This window comes from Trachypithecus francoisi, unplaced genomic scaffold (genome assembly GCF_009764315.1).
Source record: "Trachypithecus francoisi isolate TF-2019V2 unplaced genomic scaffold, Tfra_2.0 Lachesis_group8, whole genome shotgun sequence".
NCBI classification, from domain to species: domain Eukaryota; kingdom Metazoa; phylum Chordata; class Mammalia; order Primates; family Cercopithecidae; genus Trachypithecus; species Trachypithecus francoisi.
The window spans coordinates 42,686,935-42,709,797 of record NW_022681473.1 but is presented as its reverse complement, the minus strand read 5'-3'; the positions used below and the strand labels follow the sequence as shown (position 1 = coordinate 42,709,797).

General features: G+C 37.1%; 1 protein-coding gene across 5 annotated transcripts in view; it reads left to right on the top strand.

Annotated features, from left to right (window-relative positions):
- The window catches only part of ANO5 (anoctamin 5), a 105,926-nt gene that overhangs the window by 59,945 nt on the left and 23,118 nt on the right, over nt 1–22,863 (top strand). For all 5 annotated transcript variants that reach the window (XM_033205855.1, XM_033205853.1, XM_033205854.1 and 2 more), the window contains 8 exons: nt 683–817; nt 1,187–1,292; nt 1,391–1,451; nt 12,322–12,473; nt 14,621–14,695; nt 16,438–16,660; nt 19,005–19,174; nt 19,829–19,926. In XM_033205855.1, the coding sequence (XP_033061746.1) occupies nt 683–817; nt 1,187–1,292; nt 1,391–1,451; nt 12,322–12,473; nt 14,621–14,695; nt 16,438–16,660; nt 19,005–19,174; nt 19,829–19,926 (1,020 nt within the window). The remainder of the gene's footprint in view (nt 1–682; nt 818–1,186; nt 1,293–1,390; nt 1,452–12,321; nt 12,474–14,620; nt 14,696–16,437; nt 16,661–19,004; nt 19,175–19,828; nt 19,927–22,863) is intronic.

Genomic DNA, 22,863 nt, shown 5'->3' with positions numbered 1-22,863 from the left:
TCAGTTAAAAACAAAATACTTGGTTGTGAGAATTAGGTTGTACCAATAAATGCTGTCACTTTTCAATTCTTTGAAAACCAAGAGCTGAGCTGCATATTTCATAGAATTTTTGCTAAAGTAGTCATGTTTAATTCCTTGGCCTGCTACCTATGTTACAATCCTGTAAACTTCCAAGATTCAGACTTGGAGAAAGATGGAAATGTATACCTACAATGTCGTCAGAGAAATGTTTTCAGTTTTAGAAAGAGGGATAAAGCAAAAGTCCATGCAGATTTTGGATATGGTTTTGATTTGTTAAGTTCATTCCTAGAAATTACATTGTAGAATATTCTGTAGTTTATTTAAAGACCATTTAAATTATCTTTATAATATAGAGGCTTTCTAAATTATCTTATTTAAATTTTAAATTTAAATTCCATTTAATTGGCTTTCTACTTATATCTGTTATCCCTTTTAATCCTTGTATCAGCCCTTTCACTGTGGGATAAGTACTATCTTGTGTTAAAACATGATAATGATATGGAAACTGAAGTTTAAAGAGTTGAGTAACTTCACCAAAATTATATGTCTAGAAACCAATGGAGCCAAAATTAGAATATATTCCTGTCTGAATAAAAAATCAAGGCTCTCTGGACTATAACATTCTTCCATATTCTGATTCTGTTTTTACTCTTTTCAACAGGAATTATTATGGAGAAAAAATTGGTATCTATTTTGTCTTTCTTGGATTTTACACAGAAATGCTATCCTTTGCAGCTGTAGTTGGCTTAGCTTGTTTTATTTATGGTTTATTATCAATGGAAGATAACACAAGCAGGTAAGTGCACCTGAGTTGCCCAGATAGAGAAAACGTCTTTATCTTGTGCCAAACGAAGCTGTTGTTATTATTTCCCTGGTGTTTCCTTCAGAATGTTTCCTTATAGCAGCAGATAATTGATGTTTTCCAAAAACTACTCAAACATAACAGTAGCCTCTCACCTGGTGCTTTATGGAAAATCTGTTTTTAATGATGGGCTCTGAAAAGTCTATTCCTCAAAGCATGACTTGACCCACTATAGAAACTGCTGCTTGATTGCCCCCTCTGTTATATGTGAGAAGTTATATAAGTAGTTGTTCTAATAAGAACAGCTTGGACTTTTACCTAAACGCCTATCACTTTTCAGTAACTTGGCTGTTCCTCTTGCAGCACTGAAATCTGTGACCCTGAGATTGGTGGTCAGATGATCATGTGCCCACTCTGCGATCAAGTGTGTGATTATTGGAGACTAAATAGTACGTGTTTGGCTTCAAAGGTATGTATGCATTGTAATATGTTGAAAAGGCTTTGAATTTTCCTCCTTTTCATTACAGTAAGTACTAAATTATCTTTGTGTTATTGTTATTTTTACAGTTCTCCCATTTGTTTGATAATGAGTCAACAGTGTTCTTTGCAATATTCATGGGAATTTGGGGTGAGTAAATAGTCCCATAAAGAAACAGCTTTCTTCCTATTAGTGTGTTGTTTTGCCTCCATATACCATATGACAGATGAAATATCTTACATACCAAATGTGGTTTTAGATCATTGCATCTTTGTTAGCATTAATACACTGATGGAGTGCATATTAGTGGCCATTGGTTCTTGGTCCACAAAGGTCTCTATTAAACATCAGCTCATTTCTCATAATTTTTGAAACACCAAATATGTTAATTTCCCACTGTCTTTCAGTGCCATGTTAAAAACAGGCTCAAAAAGTACTTAATTCAGGAGAGACTAAACAAATATTTTGTGGCTGGAAGATATTGAGTCATGTATACAAACTGGAACAAGGATCAAAAACTTGAGGACTAATGAACATTTATTTAGTCTAAATTGTCAAGTTATAGTTTCCACTTCCACGTTCATTCATTAAAAATCCTTCATATAAAGTGGAATCTCCCTTAATTTTGAAAATGCCCCACCCAGGGCTTCATATTTTCCATTTTAGTTGGAAAGTTAAAGTGTCATGAAGTTTTTCCTATCATTAGCAAGGAAAATATGTTCTGTAAGAATAACTTTGTTAGAAGAGACCTAAAGACTGGTCTAAAATATATCACAAAACTAAGAATTCGTGGGTGTAAATTAGACATTTTTCTCAATTAAAAAACACCTCTAACAAACACAAATATGTGCCATTCAAAACTGCGCAAGGGTGGCCTGGGGCGGTGGCTCACACCTGTAATCCTAGCACTTTGGGAGGCCAAGGTGGGCGGATCACGAGGTCAGGAGATTGAGACCATTCTGGCTAACATGGTGAAACCCCATGTCTACTAAAAAATACCAAAAAAAATTAGCCAGGCGTGGTGGCGGGCGCCTGTAGTCCTAGCTACTCAGGAGGCTGAAGCAGGAGAATGGCGTGAACTCGGGAGATGGAGCTGCATGCAGTGAGCCCAGATCACCCCACTGCACTCCAGCCTCGGTGACAGAGCACGACTCCGTCTCAAAAACAACAAAAAACAAAAAAACAAAAAACTGGGCAAGGGCTGCATTATCCAGGCAAATAACATCAAAATTTTTAGATATGTGTGCAAAGCAGAGGGATTTATGGATTTCTCTCATTTCTGCTTGGCTGCTGTGGTCTGAAGAGAGCAGCCTAGATTCAAAGAAAACAAAGAATCTAGAAATCTTATTAATGGTTTAACAGCACCCCAGTTTTTGTGAGTTGTTGTATATACATCAATTTATCATGAGGCTGCCAAATCCTACCTCTCCTTACTTGGAATCAAAAATGAATGATAGGTGTATGATTAAAACAAATGCATTGTGAGAATTTTCCATTGTTTCCATGGAGAGAAATTGTGCACCAACACCTGCCTTATATTACATCATAAATAAAAGAGTGGGTGTGTGTGGAGCACCCCACAGCACTATCACAGCACTATTTGCAGTTACTTGATCACAAGTGAGACTGGTCACTTTTTTTTTGTTTTTTTTAATACGTTAAGTTCTAGGGTACATGTGCATAACGTGCAGGTTTGTTACATATGTATACTTGTGCCATGTTGGTGTGCTGCACCCATCAACTCGTCAGCACCCATCAATTCGTCATTTATATCAGGTATAACTCCCAATGCAATCCTTCCCCCCTCCCCCCTCCCCATGATAGGCCCCAGTGTGTGATGTTCCCCTTTCCGAGTCCAAGTGATCTCATTGTTCAGTTCCCACCTATGAGTGAGAACATGCGATGTTTGGTTTTCTGCTCTTGTGATAGTTTGCTAAGAATGATGGTTTCCAGCTGCATCCATGTCCCTACAAAGGATGCAAACTCATCTTTTTTTATAGCTGCATAGTATTCCATGGTGTATATGTGCCACATTTTCTTAATCCAGTCTGTCAACCCAGATGGACATTTGGGTTGATTCCAAGTCTTTGCTATTGTGAATAGTGCCACAATAAACATACGTGTGCATGTGTCTTTATAGCAGTATGATTTATAATCCTTTGAGTATATACCCACTAGTGGGATGGCTGGGTCATATGGTACATCTAGTTCTAGATCCTTGAGCAATTGCCACACTGTTTTCCATAATGGTTGAACTAGTTTACAATCCCACCAACAGTGTAAAAGTGTTCCTATTTCTCCACATCCTCTCCAGCACCTGTTGTTTCCTGACTTTTTAATCATTGCCATTCTAACTGGTGTGAGATGGTATCTCATTGTGGTTTTGATTTGCATTTCTCTGATGGCCAGTGATGAGGAGCATTTTTTCATGTGTCTCTGGCTGTATGAATGTCTTCTTTTGAGAAATGTCTGTTCATACCCTTTGCCCACTTTTTGATGGGGTTGTTTGTTTTTTTCTTGTAAATTTGTTTGAGTTCTTTGTAGTTTCTGGATATCAGCCCTTTGTCAGATGAGTAGACTGCAAAAATTTTCTCCTATTCTGTAGGTTGCCTGTTCACTCTGATGGTAGTTTCTTTTGCTGTGCAGAAGCTCTTTAGTTTAATTAGATCCCATTTGTCAATTTTGGCTTTTGCTGCCGTTGCTTTTGGTGTTTTAGACATGAAGTCCTTGCCCATGCCTATGTCCTGAATGGTACTACCTAGATTTTCTTCTAGGGTTTTTATGGTATTAGGTCTAACATTTAAGTCTCTAATCCATCTTGAATTAATTTTCGTATGAGGAGTAAGGAAAGGATCCAGTTTCAGCTTTCTACTTATGGCTAGCCAATTTTCCCAGCACCATTTATTAAATAGGGAATCCTTTCCCCATTTCTTGTTTCTCTCAGCTTTGTCAAAGATCAGATGGCTGTAGATGTGTGGTATTATTTCTGAGGACTCTGTTCTGTTCCATTGGTCTATATCTCTGTTTTGGTACCAGTACCATGCTGTTTTGGTTACTGTAGCCTTGCAGTATAGTTTGAAGTCAGGTAGCGTGATGCCTCCAGCTTTGTTCTTTTTACTTAGGATTGTCTTGGCAATGCGGGCTCTTTTTTGGTTCCATATGAACTTTAAAGCAGTTTTTTCCAATTCTGTGAAGAAACTCATTGGTAGCTTGATGGGGATGGCATTGAATCTATAAATAACCTTGGGCAGTATGGCCATTTTCACGATATTGATTCTTCCCATCCATGAGCATGGTATGTTCTTCCATTTGTTTGTGTCCTCTTTGATTTCACTGAGCAGTGGTTTGTAGTTCTCCTTGAAGAGGTCCTTTACATCCCTTGTAAGTTGGATTCCTAGGTATTTTATTCTCTTTGAAGCAATTGTGAATGGAAGTTGATTCCTGATTTGGCTCTCTGTTGTCTGTTACTGGTGTATAAGAATGCTTATGATTTTTGCACATTAATTTTGTATCCTGAGACTTTGCTGAAGTTGCTTATCAGCTTAAGGAGATTTTGGGCTGAGACAATGGGGTTTTCTAAATATACAATCATGTCATCTGCAAACAGGGACAATTTGACTTCTTCTTTTCCTAACTGGATACCCTTGATTTCTTTCTCTTGCCTGATTGCCCTAGCCAGAACTTCCAACACTATGTTGAATAGGAGCGGTGAGAGAGGGCATCCCTGTCTTGTGCCAGTTTTCAAAGGGAATTTTTCCAGTTTTTGCCCATTCAGTATGATATTGGCTGTGGGTTTGTCATAAATAGCTCTTATTATTTTGAGGTACGTTCCATCAATACCGAATTTATTGAGTGTTTTTAGCATGAAGGGCTGTTGAATTTTGTCAAAAGCCTTTTCTGCATCTATTGAGATAATCATGTGGTTCTTGTCTTTGGTTCTGTTTATATGCTGGATTATGTTTATTGATTTGCGAATGTTGAACCAGCCTTGCATCCCAGGGATGAAGCCCACTTGATCATGGGGGATAAGCTTTTTGATGTGCTGCTGAATCCGGTTTGCCAATATTTTATTGAGGATTTTTGCATTGATGTTCATCAGGGATATTGGTCTAAAATTCTCTTTTTTTGTTGTGTCTCTGCCAGGCTTTGGTATCAGGATGATGTTGGCCTCCTAAAATGAGTTAGGGAGGATTCCCTCTTTTTCTATTGATTGGAATAGTTTCAGAAGAAATGGTACCACCTACTCCTTGTACCTCTGGTAGAATTCAGCTGTGAATCCTTCTGGTCCTGGACTTTTTTTGGTTGGTAGGCTATTAATTATTGCCTCAATTTCAGAGCCTGCTATTGGTCTATTCAGGGATTCAACTTCTTCCTGGTTTAGTCTTGGAAGAGTGTAAGTGTCCAGGAAATTATCCATTTCTTCTAGATTTTCTAGTTGATTTGCATAGAGGTGTTTATAGTATTCTCTGATGGTAGTTTGTATTTCTGTGGAGTCGGTGGTGATATCCCCTTTATCATTTTTTATTGCGTCTATTTGATTCCTCTCTCTTTTCTTCTTTATTAGTCTTGCTAGCGGTCTGTCAATTTTGTTGATCTTTTCAAAAAAACCATCTCCTGGATTCATTGATTTTTTGGAGGGTTTTTTGTGTCTCTATCTCCTTCAGTTCTGCTCTGATCTTAGTTATTTCTTGCCTTCTGCTAGCTTTTGAATGTGTTTTCTCTTGCCTCTCTAGTTGTTTTAATTGTGATGTTAGAGTGTCAATTTTAGATCTCTCCAGCTTTCTCTTGTGGGCATTCAGTGCTATAAATTTCCCTCTACACACTGCTTTAAATGTGTCCCAGAGATTCTGGTATGTTGTATCTTTGTTCTCATTGGTTTCAAGGAACATCTTTATTTCTGCCTTTATTTCGTTATGTACCCAGTAGTCATTCAGGAGCAGGTTATTCAGTTTCCATGTAGTTAAGCGGTTTTGGTTGAGTTTCTTAGTCCTGAGTTCTAGTTTGATTGCACTGTGGTCTGAGAGACAGTTTGTTATAATTTCTGTTCTTTTACATTTGCTGAGGAGTGCTTTACTTCCAATTATGTGGTCAATTTTGGAATAAGTGCGATGTGGTGCTGAGAAGAATGTATATTCTGTTGATTTGGGGTGGAGAGTTCTATAGATGTCTATTAGGTCCGCTTGGTGCAGAGATGAGTTCAATTCCTGGATATCCTTGTTAGCTTTCTGTCTCGTTGATCTGTCTAATGTTGACAGTGGAGTGTTGAAGTCTCCCATTATTATTGTATGGGAGTCTAAGTCTCTTTTTAAGTCTCTAAGGACTTGCTTTATGAATCTGGGTGCTCCTGTATTGGGTGCATATATATTTAGGAGAGTTAGCTCTTCCTGTTGAATTGATCCCTTTACCATTATGTAATGGCCTTCTTTGTGTCTTTTGATCTTTGATGGTTTAAAGTCTGTTTTATCAGAGACTAGGATTGCAACCCATGCTTTTTTTTGTTCTCCATTTGCTTGGTAGATCTTCCTCCATCCCTTTATTTTGAGCCTATGTATGTCTCTGCATGTGAGATGGGTCTCCTGAATACAGCAGATTGATGGGTCTTGACTCTTTATCCAGTTTGCCAGTCTGTGTCTTTTAATTGGAGCATTTAGTCCATTAACATTTAAGGTTAATATCGTTATGTGTGAACTTGATCCTGCCCTTATGATATTAACTGGTTATTTTGCTCGTTAGTTGATGCAGTTTCTTCCTAGCCTCGATGGTCTTTACATTTTGGCATGTTTTTGCAATGGCTGGTACCGGTTGTTCCTTTCCATGTTTAGGGCTTTCTTCAGGGTCTCTTGTAAGGCAGGCCTGGTGTTGACAAGATCTCTAAGCATTTGCTTATCTGTAAAGGATTTTATTTCTCTTTCACTTATGAAACTTAGTTTGGCTGGATATGAAATTCTGGGTGGAAAATTCTTTTCTTGAAGAATGTTGAATATTGGCCCCCACTCTCTTCTGGCTTGTAGAGTTTCTGCTGACAGATCTGCTGTTAGTCTGATGGGCTTCCCTTTGTGGGTAACCCGACCTTTCTCTCTGGCTGCCCTTAAGATTTTTTCCTTCATTTCAACTTTGGTGAATCTGGCAATTATGTGTCTTGGAATTGCTCTTCTCGAGGAGTATCTTTGTGACGTTCTCTGTATTTCCTGAATTTGAATGTTGGCCTGCCCTACTAGGTTGGGGAAGTTCTCCTGGATGATATCCTGAAGAGTGTTTTCCAACTTGGTTCCATTTTCCCCCTCACTTTCAGGCACCCCAATCAGACGTAGATTTGGTCTTTTTACATAATCCCATACTTCTTGCAGGCTTTGTTCATTTCTTTTTCTTCTTTTTTCTTTTGGTTTCTCTTCTCGCTTCATTTCATTCATTTGATCCTCAATCGCTGATACTCTTTCTTCCAGTTGATCGAGTCGGTTACTGAAGCTTGTGCATTTGTCACGTATTTCTCGTGTCATGGTTTTCATCTCTGTCATTTCGTTTATGACCTTCTCTGCATTAATTATTCTAGCTGTCAATTCTTCCACTCTTTTTTCAAGATTTTTAGTTTCTTTACGCTGGGTATGTAATTCCTCCTTTAGCTCTGAGAAGTTTGATGGACTGAAGCCTTCTTCTCTCATCTCGTCAAAGTCATTCTCTGACCAGCTTTGATCCGTTGCTGCCGATGAGCTGCGCTCCTTTGCAGGGGGAGATGTGCTCTTATTTTTTGAATTTCCAGCTTTTTTGTCCTGCTTTTTCCCCATCTTTGTGGTTTTATCTGCCTCTGGTCTTTGATGATGGTGACTTACTGATGGGGTTTTGGTATAGGTGTCCTTCCTGTTTGATAGTTTTCCTTCTAACAGTCAGGACCCTCAGCTGCAGGTCTGTTGGAGATTGCTTGAGGTCCACTCCAGACCCTGTTTGCCTGGGTATCAGCAGCAGAGGCTGCAGAAGATAGAATATTGCTGAACAGCGAGTGTACCTGTCTGATTCTTCCTTTGGAAGCTTCCTCTCAGGGGTGTACTCCACCCTGTGAGGTGTGGGGTGTCAGACTGCCCCTAGTGGGGGATGTCTCCCAGTTATGCTTCTCAGGGGTCAGGGACCCACTTGAGCAGGCAGTCTGTCCGTTCTCAGATCTCAACCTCCGTGTGGGGAGATCCACTGCTCTCTTCAAAGCTGTCAGACAGAGTCGTTTGCATCTGCAGAGGTTCCTGCTGCTTTTTTTGTTGTTGTTTAGCTGTGCCCTTTCCCCAGAGGTGGAGTCTACAGAGACAGGCAGGTTTCCTTGAGCTGCTGTGAGCTCCACCCAGTTCGAGCTTCCCAGCGGCTTTGTTTACCTACTTAAGCCTCAGCAATGGTGGGCGCCCCTCCCCCAGCCTCGCTGCTGCCTTGTGGTTAGATCACCGCAGACTGCTGTGCTAGCAATGAGGGAGGCTCCGTGGCCGTCGGACCTTCCCGGCCAGGTGTGGGATATAATTTCCTGGTGTGGCTGTTTGCTTAAAGCGCAGTATTGGGGTGGGAGTTACCCGATTTTCGAGGTGTTGTGTGTCTCAGTTCCCCCGGCTAGGAAAAGGGATTCCCTTCCCCCTTGCGCTTCCCAGGTGAGGCGATGCCTCGCCCTGCTTCAGCTCTCGCTGGTCCGGCTGCAGCAGCTGACCAGCACCGATTGTCTGGCACTCCCTAGTGAGATGACCCCAGTACCTCAGTTGAAAATGCAGAAATCACCGGTGTTCTGTGTTGCTTGCGCTGGGAGTTGGAGACTGGAGCTGTTCCTATTCGGCCATCTTGCTCCGCCCCTCTGGTCACATTTTTAATATTTACTGACCATTGGCTCTCCTTGATGTTTGAAGTATTTAATTTATTTTTATAATTCACAGGTACTTTTGTATAAGTACAGTAATCCTTTGTCTGCCACAGAAATTGCAAATATTTTTTTCAGTTTTTAATTTGCATTTGATCTCATTCATAGTCAATGGACATTTTAATATATATTACTGGTCATAAAACTTTCCTTATAGTTTTCCTTGTTCTTGTGTTTCTTTAGAAAACCTTCCCCATTCAGAGATAATGTAAGATGTTCACCTATGCTTTATTTCAGAAATTTAATGATTTCATTTTATTTATACTTTAATGTAATTCAGCAACTAGTTTTTAAAGTCTCTACCCTGGAACAGGTACTATTCTAGGCAATAGGAATTTAAATAGGCACATACATGGTCCTTGATTGTAAGACACATTTTTAGTGTACATGCCTCCATGATTGTCATTGTGTTTTTGTTTTGTTTTGTTTTGTTTTGTTTTTGTTTTTGTTTTGAGACGGAGTCTCACTCTGTCGCCCAGGCTGGAGTACAGTGGCCGGATCTCAGCTCACTGCAAGCTCTGCCTCCCGGGTTTACGCCATTCTCCTGCCTCAGCCTCCCGAGTAGCCGGGACTACAGGCACCCACCACCTCGCCCGGCTAGTTTTTTTATTTTTTAGTAAAGACGGGGTTTCACCGTGTTAGCCAGGATGGTCTCGATCTCCTGACCTTGTGATCCGCCCGTCTCGGCCTCCCAAAGTGCTGGGATTATAGGCTTGAGCCACCGCGCCCGGCTGTCATTGTGTATAAGCCAGGTTCCTCACTAGATTACTTGCTGCTTTGGGACAAACACCATGGCTTTCATCTCCATAGTTCCAGGGCTAGGCATATGGTATGTATTCAAATATATGTTGCATCAATGAATAATTTAAGTGCTAATTGTATTCCTTCTTAAAAATAAAAAAGGTCAATTCCTATTTAGGCCTAATCTATAAGGCCCAAACCAAGGGTCTCTTTAATTTCCTGAAATCCTTTTCAGGAAATATGTGAATCCTGTGATTCCTATATACTTATAATCACAAAAGTCCATAGAAATCATGGGAACAATTTTGGTTTTAGTCCATATCATTTCTCTTTCCTTACAGTACTCTTTTTGCTAGCTATTTTGTACCATCATTAATTTATCTCAAAATCCCATCTATGTCAGCCAACTTTCTTATTTCTACTTCAGCATTAACAAACTTTGAGACAAAAAATTTTAAATGTTTAGTGTATTTAAAAGTTTTAGCATTATGTATATGACATCCAAGCCCTTGCATAGCCATGGTAACCAAATACTGCTTCTAAAATTAATGGTAGTTGTTCTGTTATGGTATAAACAAACAAGCAAATATTAAAATGTTTAACAGTACAAGTTCATGAAACTGTTCTCCCTGGTAACAATGTATCTACTGCATACAGCAGTAATGAAATGAATAGAGTAAAAGTTTCTGCTTCATGAAATTCACAACCAGTATTAAATGATTGTATGAATAAGTGAATGAAATATAACCTGTTGTTAAGAAAGTCACAATCTAATTGGGAAAGAATGTGAGGTCTACTTTCATAGAAGTGCATTGTAAATGCTGAGGGAGTACAGAGGAGGGCTGAATTACTTTTTGACTGGAGGAGTTATATGAGGTATCTAAAATAGCCAAACTCATGGAATCAAAGAGTGGAATTGTGGTTACTAGGGGTTGGAGGATTAGGAAATGAGCAGTTACTAATCAATAAGCATACTTGAAAGTTTCAATTAAGCAAGATGAGTAAGATCTGTACAGCATTGTGCTAATGGTCCACAATAATTAATTGTACACTTTAAAATTGTTAAGTAGTTAGTCTACAGTGTTCTTCCCACTTAATAAATGTTTAAATATTTCTCTAAAGTTTAAATAATGAGCAAAGGAAAACATAAGCCAATGTATACATGAGCAAATAAACAAACAAAAAACCAACCGTCAAAAGATAGATATATTTGCACTAGAAAAATATATTTTGGAAGCTGAGACAGCAATTAGATGACTACAGTGATAAAAATATAATTAGGATTTTTAAAAATGCATGGATATCCATATTTCTTTACATTATTTAAAAGGTAGTGAGTCAGAAAGTTGAATCTTTTATAGTTGATAAAATCATAAGTTAATATTGGAAGTGTTAGTATTCTCTTCCTAAGTATATCCCAATAGAAAGGCATGTATATGCACACCAATAGATTACAAGAATGTTCACAGCAGCACTATGTGTAATAGCAGGTATCTGGAAACAACTCAAATGTCTGTCAGTCCAAGAATATATAACCAGAATTGCAATTTAACCATACAGTTGAATACTATGCAGCAATGAAAATAAATGAATTTTCACTGCACACAGCAACAAAGTTGAACCAAAAAAAAAAAAAAGCTTGACACGAAAAGCTATCAGTTGTATATCATTTATGTAAATCCATTTGTAATGGAACATTTTTTATATTTGGGTATATTTATTTTGTGAATTTTTTTAATTGTACCTTTATATTTTATGTACTTTCCTGTAAATATATATTCTTCAATTGAAAGTTGATAATTCCAGCACGCTGGGGGGCTGAGGTGGAAGGATCACTAGAGACCAGAAGTTTGAGACCAGCCTGGGTGACAGAAGGAGACTCAAATAAAGACATAAAAAGAAAGCTGAAGTTTTGTGTGTATACATAGTATATGTATTTTAAAAGAGAGAGTAATTGTGCTGGGGATTGGCTCTTAGGCTTCCTAGGTATATTTCCCTAAGCCTGAGAAAGCAGTACAATGACTTAAATGATTCCCATAAAAGATAACAGATACATGCAAAAAAAAAAAATTCAGTGTTAATAAAAAGCTAATTTTAAATATTACTTCAAATTATCTGAATGAAGAAATATATTAATATGTCTGAAAATAATTCTTGCTTGGACCACTGACCAAGAAATTAATTTAAATTTTTGTATGAGTTTTTTTTCAGTGTATTATCGGATACACAATATTATGCCAACATTAATAATTGATAAAGTTTTAATCAAACACAACAGTGAAACAATAGCCACCTGAAACATGTGAACCATCCTGCAACCAAAGCGATTAAAGGGAAAAGTTGAAAAAGTCTTTAACTTTTTTTTATATCTTATTTTTTTATATATTTGTTTACCTGTAGTCACCTTATTTTTGGAGTTTTGGAAACAACGACAAGCCAGACTGGAATATGAGTGGGACCTGGTGGACTTTGAAGAGGAACAGCAGCAGCTTCAGCTGAGACCGGAATTTGAAGCTATGTGTAAACACAGGAAATTGAATCCAGTGACCAAGGTAGACTAGAAAACTGTGAAATGGGCAGCATATCTCAATGGACACACTGCTATAGGTTTCTTCTCATATAATCATAGTTTAATTTGCCTTTAAAATATTCTGCAACATATAAATGACATAAACTACTTGTTTCTAATATACATACATGTATATAAATATATATATATGAATGTATATATATGAAAATTTTCAAACACTTTCAAATGTAGATAGAAATGTATAATGAACCACATGGATGAACCCATCACTCAGAATTAATCGTTTTTAATTCATGGACAATCTTGTTTCATTCATACTCATACTCCTTTGTATCACTAAATTATTTTGAAACAAATCCAAGGCATAATAACATTAAACTAAGTTCAAAACGGAAAATAGTGTGTATGCTGTGGGCTTTGTATATAAATGTATAGACATTGAAATGATCCTAAGTGATATATAAACATTAAAATAGTATTTATATTAAGATTGAGGTCTTATGAGTGATTGTTTTATTAGACTAACTTTTCTTCACATGGCTCCTTTTAATTGATTTTATTGACAATCATTGTATTGGTGGGTGGAGGAAGAAGTCTATGTGTTAGAATGCTTAGCTGACAAAATAGCTATATGTTCTTGACTGAGTTGTTTAACTTTTTGGTACCTCACTTTTTTCATGTGAAAATGGAAGTGCTTTGCCTTTAAAGACCAGAATCTTGGTTACATATTTTTCGAGCCCCTATTTTTCCATAATCTACAATCACTGTGTTTCCTGTTGCCATTTAAAAGAGAATAATATGTGTCCCAAATACACTCTCTTCAGTAGAATTCCCTCTTCTCTTCAGATAACTATTCTTGCAGTATAACATTTAAAATTATTTTCACCATTTAGGCATTCACTAAACAATTGCTAAGTTTCATTGGAAGATCACGAAAACATCTCCAAAGAGCATGAAAACATCTCAGAAAATACATTAACAATTTGGGTGGCAGTTTGAAATTAAGAAAATATATTAAAAGATATTGACAGAATGATGACATGATGTTTATTCCGATTTCATGAGATAAAAAAGAAAACAAAAGCAGTCCCATTAGCTTTGTCAAAAATTAACAGAAAAAAATGTATTGAATGCTTACATTTGAATCCGGTTGAAAAGCCATATGTATTGATTCACTGTGAATCATTGACTTTACTTAGCTTTCATGGTTTAGAAATCAAGAAACAGAGCTTTTTATTTATTTATTTATTTATGTATGTATTTATTTTTACTTATTGCAGTGCTTCTTCAGTGTTTAAGGGCAACCAGAACTGTCACATTTAAATCTGCATTGGGAACACACAGGTGCACCCACACAAATATGCATATATATGCATGAGCACACATACATTGGGTGCACACATGAACACACATGTACACAGTCACATATACACATACATCCACACACATTCTGAGGTCTGTAGAGCTCTTGAACAGCCTACCCTGCCTGTTGAGAGTCCTATTTTTATTCAGACCACCCTTAAAATTCTTAAAATGTAAAATATTATGTTATGGAATTACATGATTTTGATTTCTGCTGACAGCTTTTTTTTTTCTTTTACTATTTTTTGCTTCTTTTAGGTAAAATCTACTTGCTTCTTGATGCGCCTAAGAATGTCAGCTGTATAATCAATATCTTTCATTAATGACTCTTAAAGATTAAAGGTGGAAGTCTTGGCTCCTGAGCTGTGTGGAAGAACACAGTTTATCTGAAAAATATAAAGAAAGCATCTAATATCATGCAGAGCTGTTGCAGAGCAATGCAATTCGATTCAATTAGAATAAAATTATAACACCATTAAACATCATAAAGCATGTCTGCCTAAGCAGCAACCTTCATTATTTGACTTTATTTACTGAGTGCCAGGCCCTAAACTTCGTAATTCAGCATTTAGGAAATTGTGTATATCCATTATGTCTCATATCATGTGTAAAATACCCCATCTAGGACGCCTAGAGATTTCTCCTTCAAGAGAAGGAACCATTCTTATAATGTAGCTTTCCGTGGCCTATAGTAGGCCCTTTTGGGAAGTTCCTGCTTTAACGGGGCTCTATGATATTGACTAGTGCTTGGAGTCTTGACTTAGAGTGGAGATTTTCAATTTCTTTGTGATTTCTTCAACATTACAGGAGATGGAACCTTACATGCCTCTATATGCACGTATTCCATGGTACTTTCTTTCAGGAGCCACAGTGACATTATGGGTGAGCATGTCTTTAAAAATTGCTATACTTTCTTCAACAGGTGATTAAATAAGCTATCTCAACAGTGTTATCTGCAATGTCTCTTGAGTCCTTCCTTTCCCTCTCCCTCCCTGGTCTTTTTATCTTGGTTATAGCTCTTACACAAAATAAACTGTAATTTATAGGGATTTTCCATAATTAAACTTTGGGAAAAGATCTCGAGGAAGAGGAGATGCTTTGTCTTAAAGCCTGTCCCTCCCTGCCTCACAACACTTCATTTAAGTGATCATTTGAAATCAGGACAGAATAACAAACTTACTCTGATTCCAGACTCTTCGGTTAGTTTAGAAAAATCATGAATGTATCTTTATTTCCACTTTATTTCCTGCTCTTCCTTTTTCCAAATGTGTTCCCTCTTAACAGTTAGTGTTTAATTTTAGGAAAACAGGCAGTGTTACCTTCTAAGGGGTTAGTTAGCATGTTGAAATATAAATAATTGACAGTTGTAGACTATAGTGTAGACTCACCAGTCCATAAACCCCATACGATTTATCTTTAACATTTCTTGTTAAATCTATTATTTTCATATTTTAAAACAGTAAAAATATGTTTTCTTAGATTATGTAATAATCATTAAGGAGATGTGATAAAATAAAACGGGGAGAATCATTAATTCAGGACCCTCTTTTGAGAAATCTGGAGTATATCCCTAGAAAATTTTCTGTTTTTGATTTCTAGTTTTCATTTAATTTGACTCATTTCCTCAACTTTTAGAATAAAATTTCTAATGATTGATAGAAAGCCATCTTTGTGCTTTCGCAAGATTGAAAGTGTACAAAATTTATACAGAATCTATATAAATTCCTAAACTACCAGGCATATTAGAGCACTAATGGCAATATTCTGAGGGGAAGTGAAATGCAATATTGGCATGTATTTTTCTTAGGAAAATAAGTGATCTTGATTCTACATCTTTAACTTCAATGTAGAGCATGCATCAGCAAACATTTTCTGTAAAGGAGCCAGATATATTTTTGGCTTTGTGCCACATGTAGTCTCTGGAACATAATTGCCTTTACTTTTCTCTATAACCTTTAGAAATGCCAAAGAAGGCTGGGCGCGGTTGCTCACGCTTGTAATCCCAGCACTTTGGGAGGCCGAGGTGGGCGGATCACGAGGTCAGGAGATGGAGACCATCCTGGCTAACATGGTGAAACCCCGTCTCTACTAAAAATACAAAAAATTAGCCGAGTGTGGTGGCGGGCGCCTGTAGTCCCATCTACTAAGGAGGCTGAGGCAGGAGAATCGCTTGAACCTGGGAGGCGGAGCTTGCAGTGAGCCAACATTGCGCCACTGCACTCCAACCTGGGCAACAGAGCAAGACTCCATCTAAAAAAAAAAAAAAATGCAAAAGAACATTCCTAACTTAAGGAACATCTAAGATCAGGCAAGGCCACAAGCAGGATTTGGCCTTCTACTATAGGTTGCCACTCCCTACTAAAGGATAAGCCTAGAGGATGAACACTGAAGACGTTTCTTTTAGACTTAACCAGCAGCTAGTATATGCCTTATCTTTAACCCTTTTACCTTGCCAGTGTTCACATCTTGCCATCTAGGGAAAGAGAGACTGACTTAGTTTACTTTGCACATGAGACCTGCTAAACTTCATATAATGAGATAAACAGAATAATCAGTATGTTAGATATGTATTCCTAACAGAGATGCAGAGACCCAAATAGCAGTTCTTTGTTTTCCTTTCCCAGATGTCTCTTGTCGTCACCAGTATGGTAGCTGTAATTGTGTACCGCCTGTCAGTCTTTGCTACATTTGCTAGTTTCATGGAAAGTGATGCATCCTTAAAGCAGGTCAAAAGCTTCCTTACTCCTCAGATAACCACATCACTCACAGGATCATGCTTGAACTTTATTGTCATCTTGATCTTGAATTTCTTTTATGAAAAGATATCTGCGTGGATCACAAAAATGGGTAAGCTCGCCAAATCATTAGTGTGATTCTGAAGAATGATTCTTATTGATGCTATATGTCTATTTTGGATCAGCTCCCCAGGAGTTCATTTTCAAAGAGTACCTTTTAAGGCAATTTTTCTCTATAGGTAGACTCATATCTGCTATTTCAAAATTGCTTAAGAGCCACAATTCAAGGTCCATTATAACGGAAGCAGCAAAAAGAACTGAAAAAAAAAAAATAAGAATTTGGACTCTATTTATCTTTCTGAGTATTCTTGTCTTAATTCTCCCTTGATGGGTCTAGTTGAATCCTAAGAAAAATAATCACTTTACTGCACTGAAGACACAGATAATTGTTATTTCATGTGTATGGTTCTTAGAAAGTATTGATTTTGGAAGTTATTCTGAAAAAACAGAAAAGTCAGCTTCTCCTAAATAAATCTAAATTTTAGTGCTTTTCTTTTCTACTGCCATCTCATAGAACTTGGATTATTTTCTTGTTAAAATATTAAAATTTCTACTTAAAGCCACGGGGAAAGTAATTGAAAGGGATCACAGGTTAAGTGAGAGATTGAGTTAGGTAGAGCAGCACAGAGCACAGTCGTTTTTGCTCTTCTTCCTGGCAAGTTAGCAGTAAGATCGGAGACTCAAATAAAGGCATCAGCCTCTTCTCTGAGTGTTCACTCCAGGGTTCAAGCTCCTTTGAATCTGTTATACATAGACATCATGGCCGATGTCAAGCAAAAGACCACATTATTCAGTCAGCTCTGGAATGAGCACTGAGATGAGACTTTCATTATATTCTATCTTCAAATGTGGAGTTCTCTCTCATTTTTACGTCTGCTGTCAACAGTGAGAAAATCACAGCAGATAAATTGCTTTTAAAAGCACCTAAAAACTCACCATTTTCCTCAGTGGGAAAAAAAAATCATTCAAGTTCACATTACAGGTTTTGTAGGAATACAGCTACATTTCAGTAAAATGGGGGAGTTATCTGTGTCTTTAAAAGATTTTATGATACTTTCAGTATTGCTGAAAATGTCATGATTTGGCTGGATCAGCTCATGCTACTGGGAGATCATCAGCTCAGGAAAACATACTTTTCTACATTTTTGTGCTTCATGACCCTCTATTGCAGAGTGAAGATAATTTAATAGTTTGTTATCTTTAGAATTCATTAAATGACAGATTGTGATCATGCATTTTAAATAAAGGAGAGGGAAAATGTGTACTATTTCTGCCACTATTTGCTAATCACATTATTTTCAAAATTAATATAGCCATTGAATTCATGAGAGGGCAACACAATTCTGTTGGAAATCATCCCCGCCCTTGATGTGAGCTTATTTTCTTCAAACCTGATTGTAAACAGATGAGTTCTAGTGGCTTATAGGATAGCAGATAGTGTTTGGAGATGAGCATAAGTTTCTTATTTGGTGTATTAGTTCATTTTCACACTGCTATAAAGATACTACCTGAGACTGGGAAGTTTGTAAAGGAAAGAGGTTTAATTGACTCACGGTTCACATGGCTGGTGAAGCCTCAGGAAACTTAACAATCATGGTGGAAGGTAAAGGGGAAACAAACGCCTTCTTCATACGGCAGCAGGAGAGAGAGAGAGTACATGGGGAAGTGCCACACTTTCAAAACCATTAGCTCTCAATTGGCCGGGTGTGGTGGCTCATACCTGTAATCCCAGCACTTTGGGAGGCCGAGGCGGGCGGATCACAAAGTCAGGAGTTTAAGACCAGCCTGGCCAACGTGGTGAAACCGTCTCTACTAAAAATACAAAAAAATTAGCCAGACGTGGTGGCACATGTCTGTAGTCCCAGTTACTCAGGAAGATGAGGCAGAAGAATTGTTTGAACCTGGGAGGCGGAGGTTCCAGTGTGCCAAGATCACACCACTGGACTCCACCTGGGTGACAGAGTGAGATTCCATCTCAAAAATAAATAAATAAAACCATGAACTCTCTTGAGAATTCACTCAACACCAAGAGAACAGCATGGGGGAAACCACCCCCATGATTCAATGTCCTCCCACCAGGTCCCTCCCTTGACACGTGGGAATTACAATTTGACATGAGATTTCGCTTGGGAACAGAGTGCCAAACCATATCATCTGGGTTTGAATTTCAAATTCTTTGTAACCCCAGGACAAGAATGCTGCCTCTCTGACTGTGGTAAAAACAGCTTCCTAGGCTTTTCCAGTGGTTAGTTTAATACAAAGTGTGTAACAGAAAATCTAACACAAATCTGTAGTTACTTGATATTCACTTGTCCCAGGGAGTACGAAGTTCAAGGAAAAATAAGAAGATGCACTAAACAATTTTTTTTTTTTTTTTTTTTTTTTTTGCTTAATAGAAATTCCTCGAACATACCAGGAGTATGAGAGCAGTCTTACCTTGAAAATGTTCCTGTTTCAGTTTGTAAATTTTTACTCATCCTGCTTCTATGTAGCTTTCTTTAAAGGGAAGTTCGTAGGCTATCCTGGAAAATACACATATTTATTTGACGAGTGGAGAAGTGAAGAGGTAAGAATTTCCTTGTGAGGTGAGGTGAGGTGTGTAGCTTCAATACCTCAGTATTAACCACTTTCTGTGTGCCAAGCACTGATTCGCATCTAAAAAATTACAAAAGATATCTAGACACCGACTGTGTATCCATAGAGAGTATTGCTCACAGATGAATCCTGTCATTTGATAAACTTCTCAGTTTATTTTTGAGCAAGAATTTACATTTTGCCTATAGTTTGGCAGTAGAATATGAGACATAAAATGACACAAAGTCTTTATTCCTAAAAATTTCCTGCAAAGGAAGACTGATTACTTTCTGTAGAAATGGTTCCACTGTAGGTAGTAGAGTTAGAACAGATCCATGGTTTCCAAATTTTGGAGAATGGAAGATATAACAACTCCCAACCCTAACCCAGATATAAAGACTCAGAATTTTCTAAGAATGAGACCCAGAAATCTGTGTTTTTTAACACAGTTCACAGATGAATCTAATGCAGCTAGCCTGGCACTGGTCTGTGATCAGGTTTGGAACTATTGGACTAAATATATCTTACCCCTTCTAACCAAAACCTTGAGATTCTAATCTTACGGTTTAGGGTTTCCTTTAGGTGTTGCAAATTTCCATCTTTTTGATCATTCAATTCTGTTTTCTCCCATCTTGCTTCTGACTAGTGTGATCCTGGAGGCTGTCTTATAGAATTGACAACGCAATTGACCATTATAATGACCGGGAAACAGATTTTTGGAAACATTAAAGAAGCCATTTATCCGTATGTATGACTTACAGGCTTTTTATTTGATTTAAGTAACCTCTTTATTTGATTTAAGAGATTTCCTCTGGAACAAGGTAGAATTTTTTGATTATCATGATGCCTTTGTTAGAAAATATTTAAGCCAAAAGAAAGCTTTATTTTTAATCAACAGTGAAGGTTGCATTAAGGTAATATAAACTCTTATTTTTATTTATTTATTCATTTTGGTTCGATGGCTGGCAAGGTTTTAAAAATTTATTTCACAAATAATAATTATCTATATTTATGAGGTACAATATAATGTTTTGAATACAATCTTTTAAATGTGCATTTTTGTTACTTTTCTCTCCTGTGAAGATTTCACGGGGACATCTAAATGCTATATCCTCTGCAGTTTATTCTACACGCTGTGTATTATTTCTGAATATTACTAAAAGGTGAACTTTGTAAAAATATCCACGTGTCATGCAATCTAGGCATAAAAATAGATTGTAAATGAAATGATGGAGACTTTCAGGTCAATACATGAAAGATTGCTCTCTGATCAAAACACAGCAATAATGAATACATTATAAAAAGAGAAAACTAAACTGACAATTTATCTCAAATAGTGGATGGACATTGTCATGGATAAAAAGAGAAAGAATTATAAAATCATAAGTCTACGATCCTGCATGGCTCCTAGTTAGGAAGTGACTGTATCGGGGTTTGGTATGCAATATAAAGTGGAGTAAAAGTGCTCCACTTAATACAGAGGCTCATCCAGTTTAACTGCACTTGAAGCCAGAGACTGGGTTTATTCTCACTCATGAAAGAAGATTGCAAACACCATCCCTGCACCTTCCCACCTCCAATATATACACAATTTCATAGTGCCACTTAGGGATCTATTTCAAGTACTAACAAAAGAAGAGCACAGACTTATCCTCACAAATGGAAATAAATGTGAGCCTAGCCTTCTAGTTTCATGCTTAGATATACCACATCAATAAGGGAAATAGCCAAACCTTTCCTTTTTTTTTTTTTTTGAGACAGAGTCACACTGTGTCGCTCACACTAGAGTGCAATGGTGCAATCTCAGCTCACTGCAACCTCCACCTCCCGGGTTCAAGCAATTTTCCTGCCTCAGCCTCCTGAGTAGCTGAGATTACAGGCACACGCCACCACACCCAGCTAAGTTTTTGTAATTTTAGTATAGACAGGATTTCACCATGTTGACCAGGCTGGTCTGGAACTCCTGGCCTCAGGTGATCTGCCCACCTCAGCCTCCCAAAGTGCTGGGATTACAGGCGTGAGCCACCGTGCCTGGCCCCCAAACTTTTATTTTAAGTTCTAGCTCTAGATTGAGAACCTGGAGGACTGAATGGAGGCAATACCTATACCAAACAGAAGATGGGGGATACATATGCACAGAGAGGGAGAGAGACAAAAGACAGGGGAGGTAAAAGAATAAAAAAAAATTTTTTTTTTTTTTTAAAAAGCACATTAACAACAAAAAACCCCCAGCCTTCCTAATAACCAGAATTTCAAAATATGATAATATTTAATGCTGCAAAGGCTGTGAACAAAATTAATTATTAGAAAGCAAACCTACTCCAGCTGATATTTCTAACTAGACTATTCTGGCAAAGCCCTTAAAAATGATGTTGATAATACTAACAACATAAGGGAAGGTGATACTGTCATTAAAACAGATAAGGAAATAAATAAAGATGGACAGAAATGAAATAAGAATAAGTAAATATGAAATGGAAGCAATTGCACGTGAGTGAAAAATTATACTTTAAATAATGAGTACAATAGATGGGAAAATTCCAGAGTACAATTCCAGCCTGGACATATTTGAAGAATATATTAGTGAATTGGAAAATAATAGTGAGAAATACCTACCTTATACAGTGTAACAAATATATGACATTTAATAAAAATAAAATAAGGGTATGTTATATTAAGAGGCTTCCACATTAATCTACTAGTAGTTCCAGAAAAAGGTAATTGAGTGAATGGTGAAGGAAAAAATATTTGAATAGGTAATTGCTGAACTTTTTTCAAAAATGAGGAAAAACACAAGTTTCAGAAATGGAAACAAATTCTAAGTATGAATCAAGATACTAGAATTCAATTCAAGACAAAATCAGTTCACGCCCAGATTCATTATTGTGAAACTACAGAACACCAAAGATAAACAGACAATCTTTAAAAATCTTAGATGAAAAAGATTAACTTCATTCAAATGAATGTCATCTATACTATCATCAGCTTCTCATCAATAGCATTAGATGCCAAAAGATGGTATTTTCAAGGTTCTCAGTGAAAGTAATGTTCCCTTTTCATTTCTAGAACCAGGTTAACTATTATTTACAGTGCTGGTAAAATAGACATTTTTAGACATGAAAAGACTAGGAGAGTTTGCATGTATAGATTGTCATGGAAAGAACTACTGAAAGATTTTCTTGAGCAAAAGGAGATCACAAAGTGAAAATACAGGATGCAAGAAACATTGGTTAGCACAGAATTTATTAGCTCCAAACAAATGAAATAATTTTGTAGAATCTAAAATCCTATAGAATTTGTGTAGGGAGAACTATAAAATCTTAATTAAAGAAATTTTAAAACTATATAAATGGTGAGAAATATCATGTTGGTGGTCAATTATCCCCAAATTGATATATCAGTTTATTGTTGCTATAATCAAAATATCAACAGAATTTTTATAGCTATAGACAAGTGGATTCTAAAATGTATATGGAAGGCCCATGAACTAAAATAACCCAAAGAAGTATGATAAAAGAAGAATAAAGCTGTAGGAAATACCCTACTCAATTTGAAGGCTTACTAAAAACTATATTAATCAAGACAAGGTAGGATTGGTGATGGGATAGTTATTTAAACCAGTGGAATGGAGTAGAGATTGTAGAAACAGCTATTGCAGAAATTTGTGCTCTAGCCAAACAG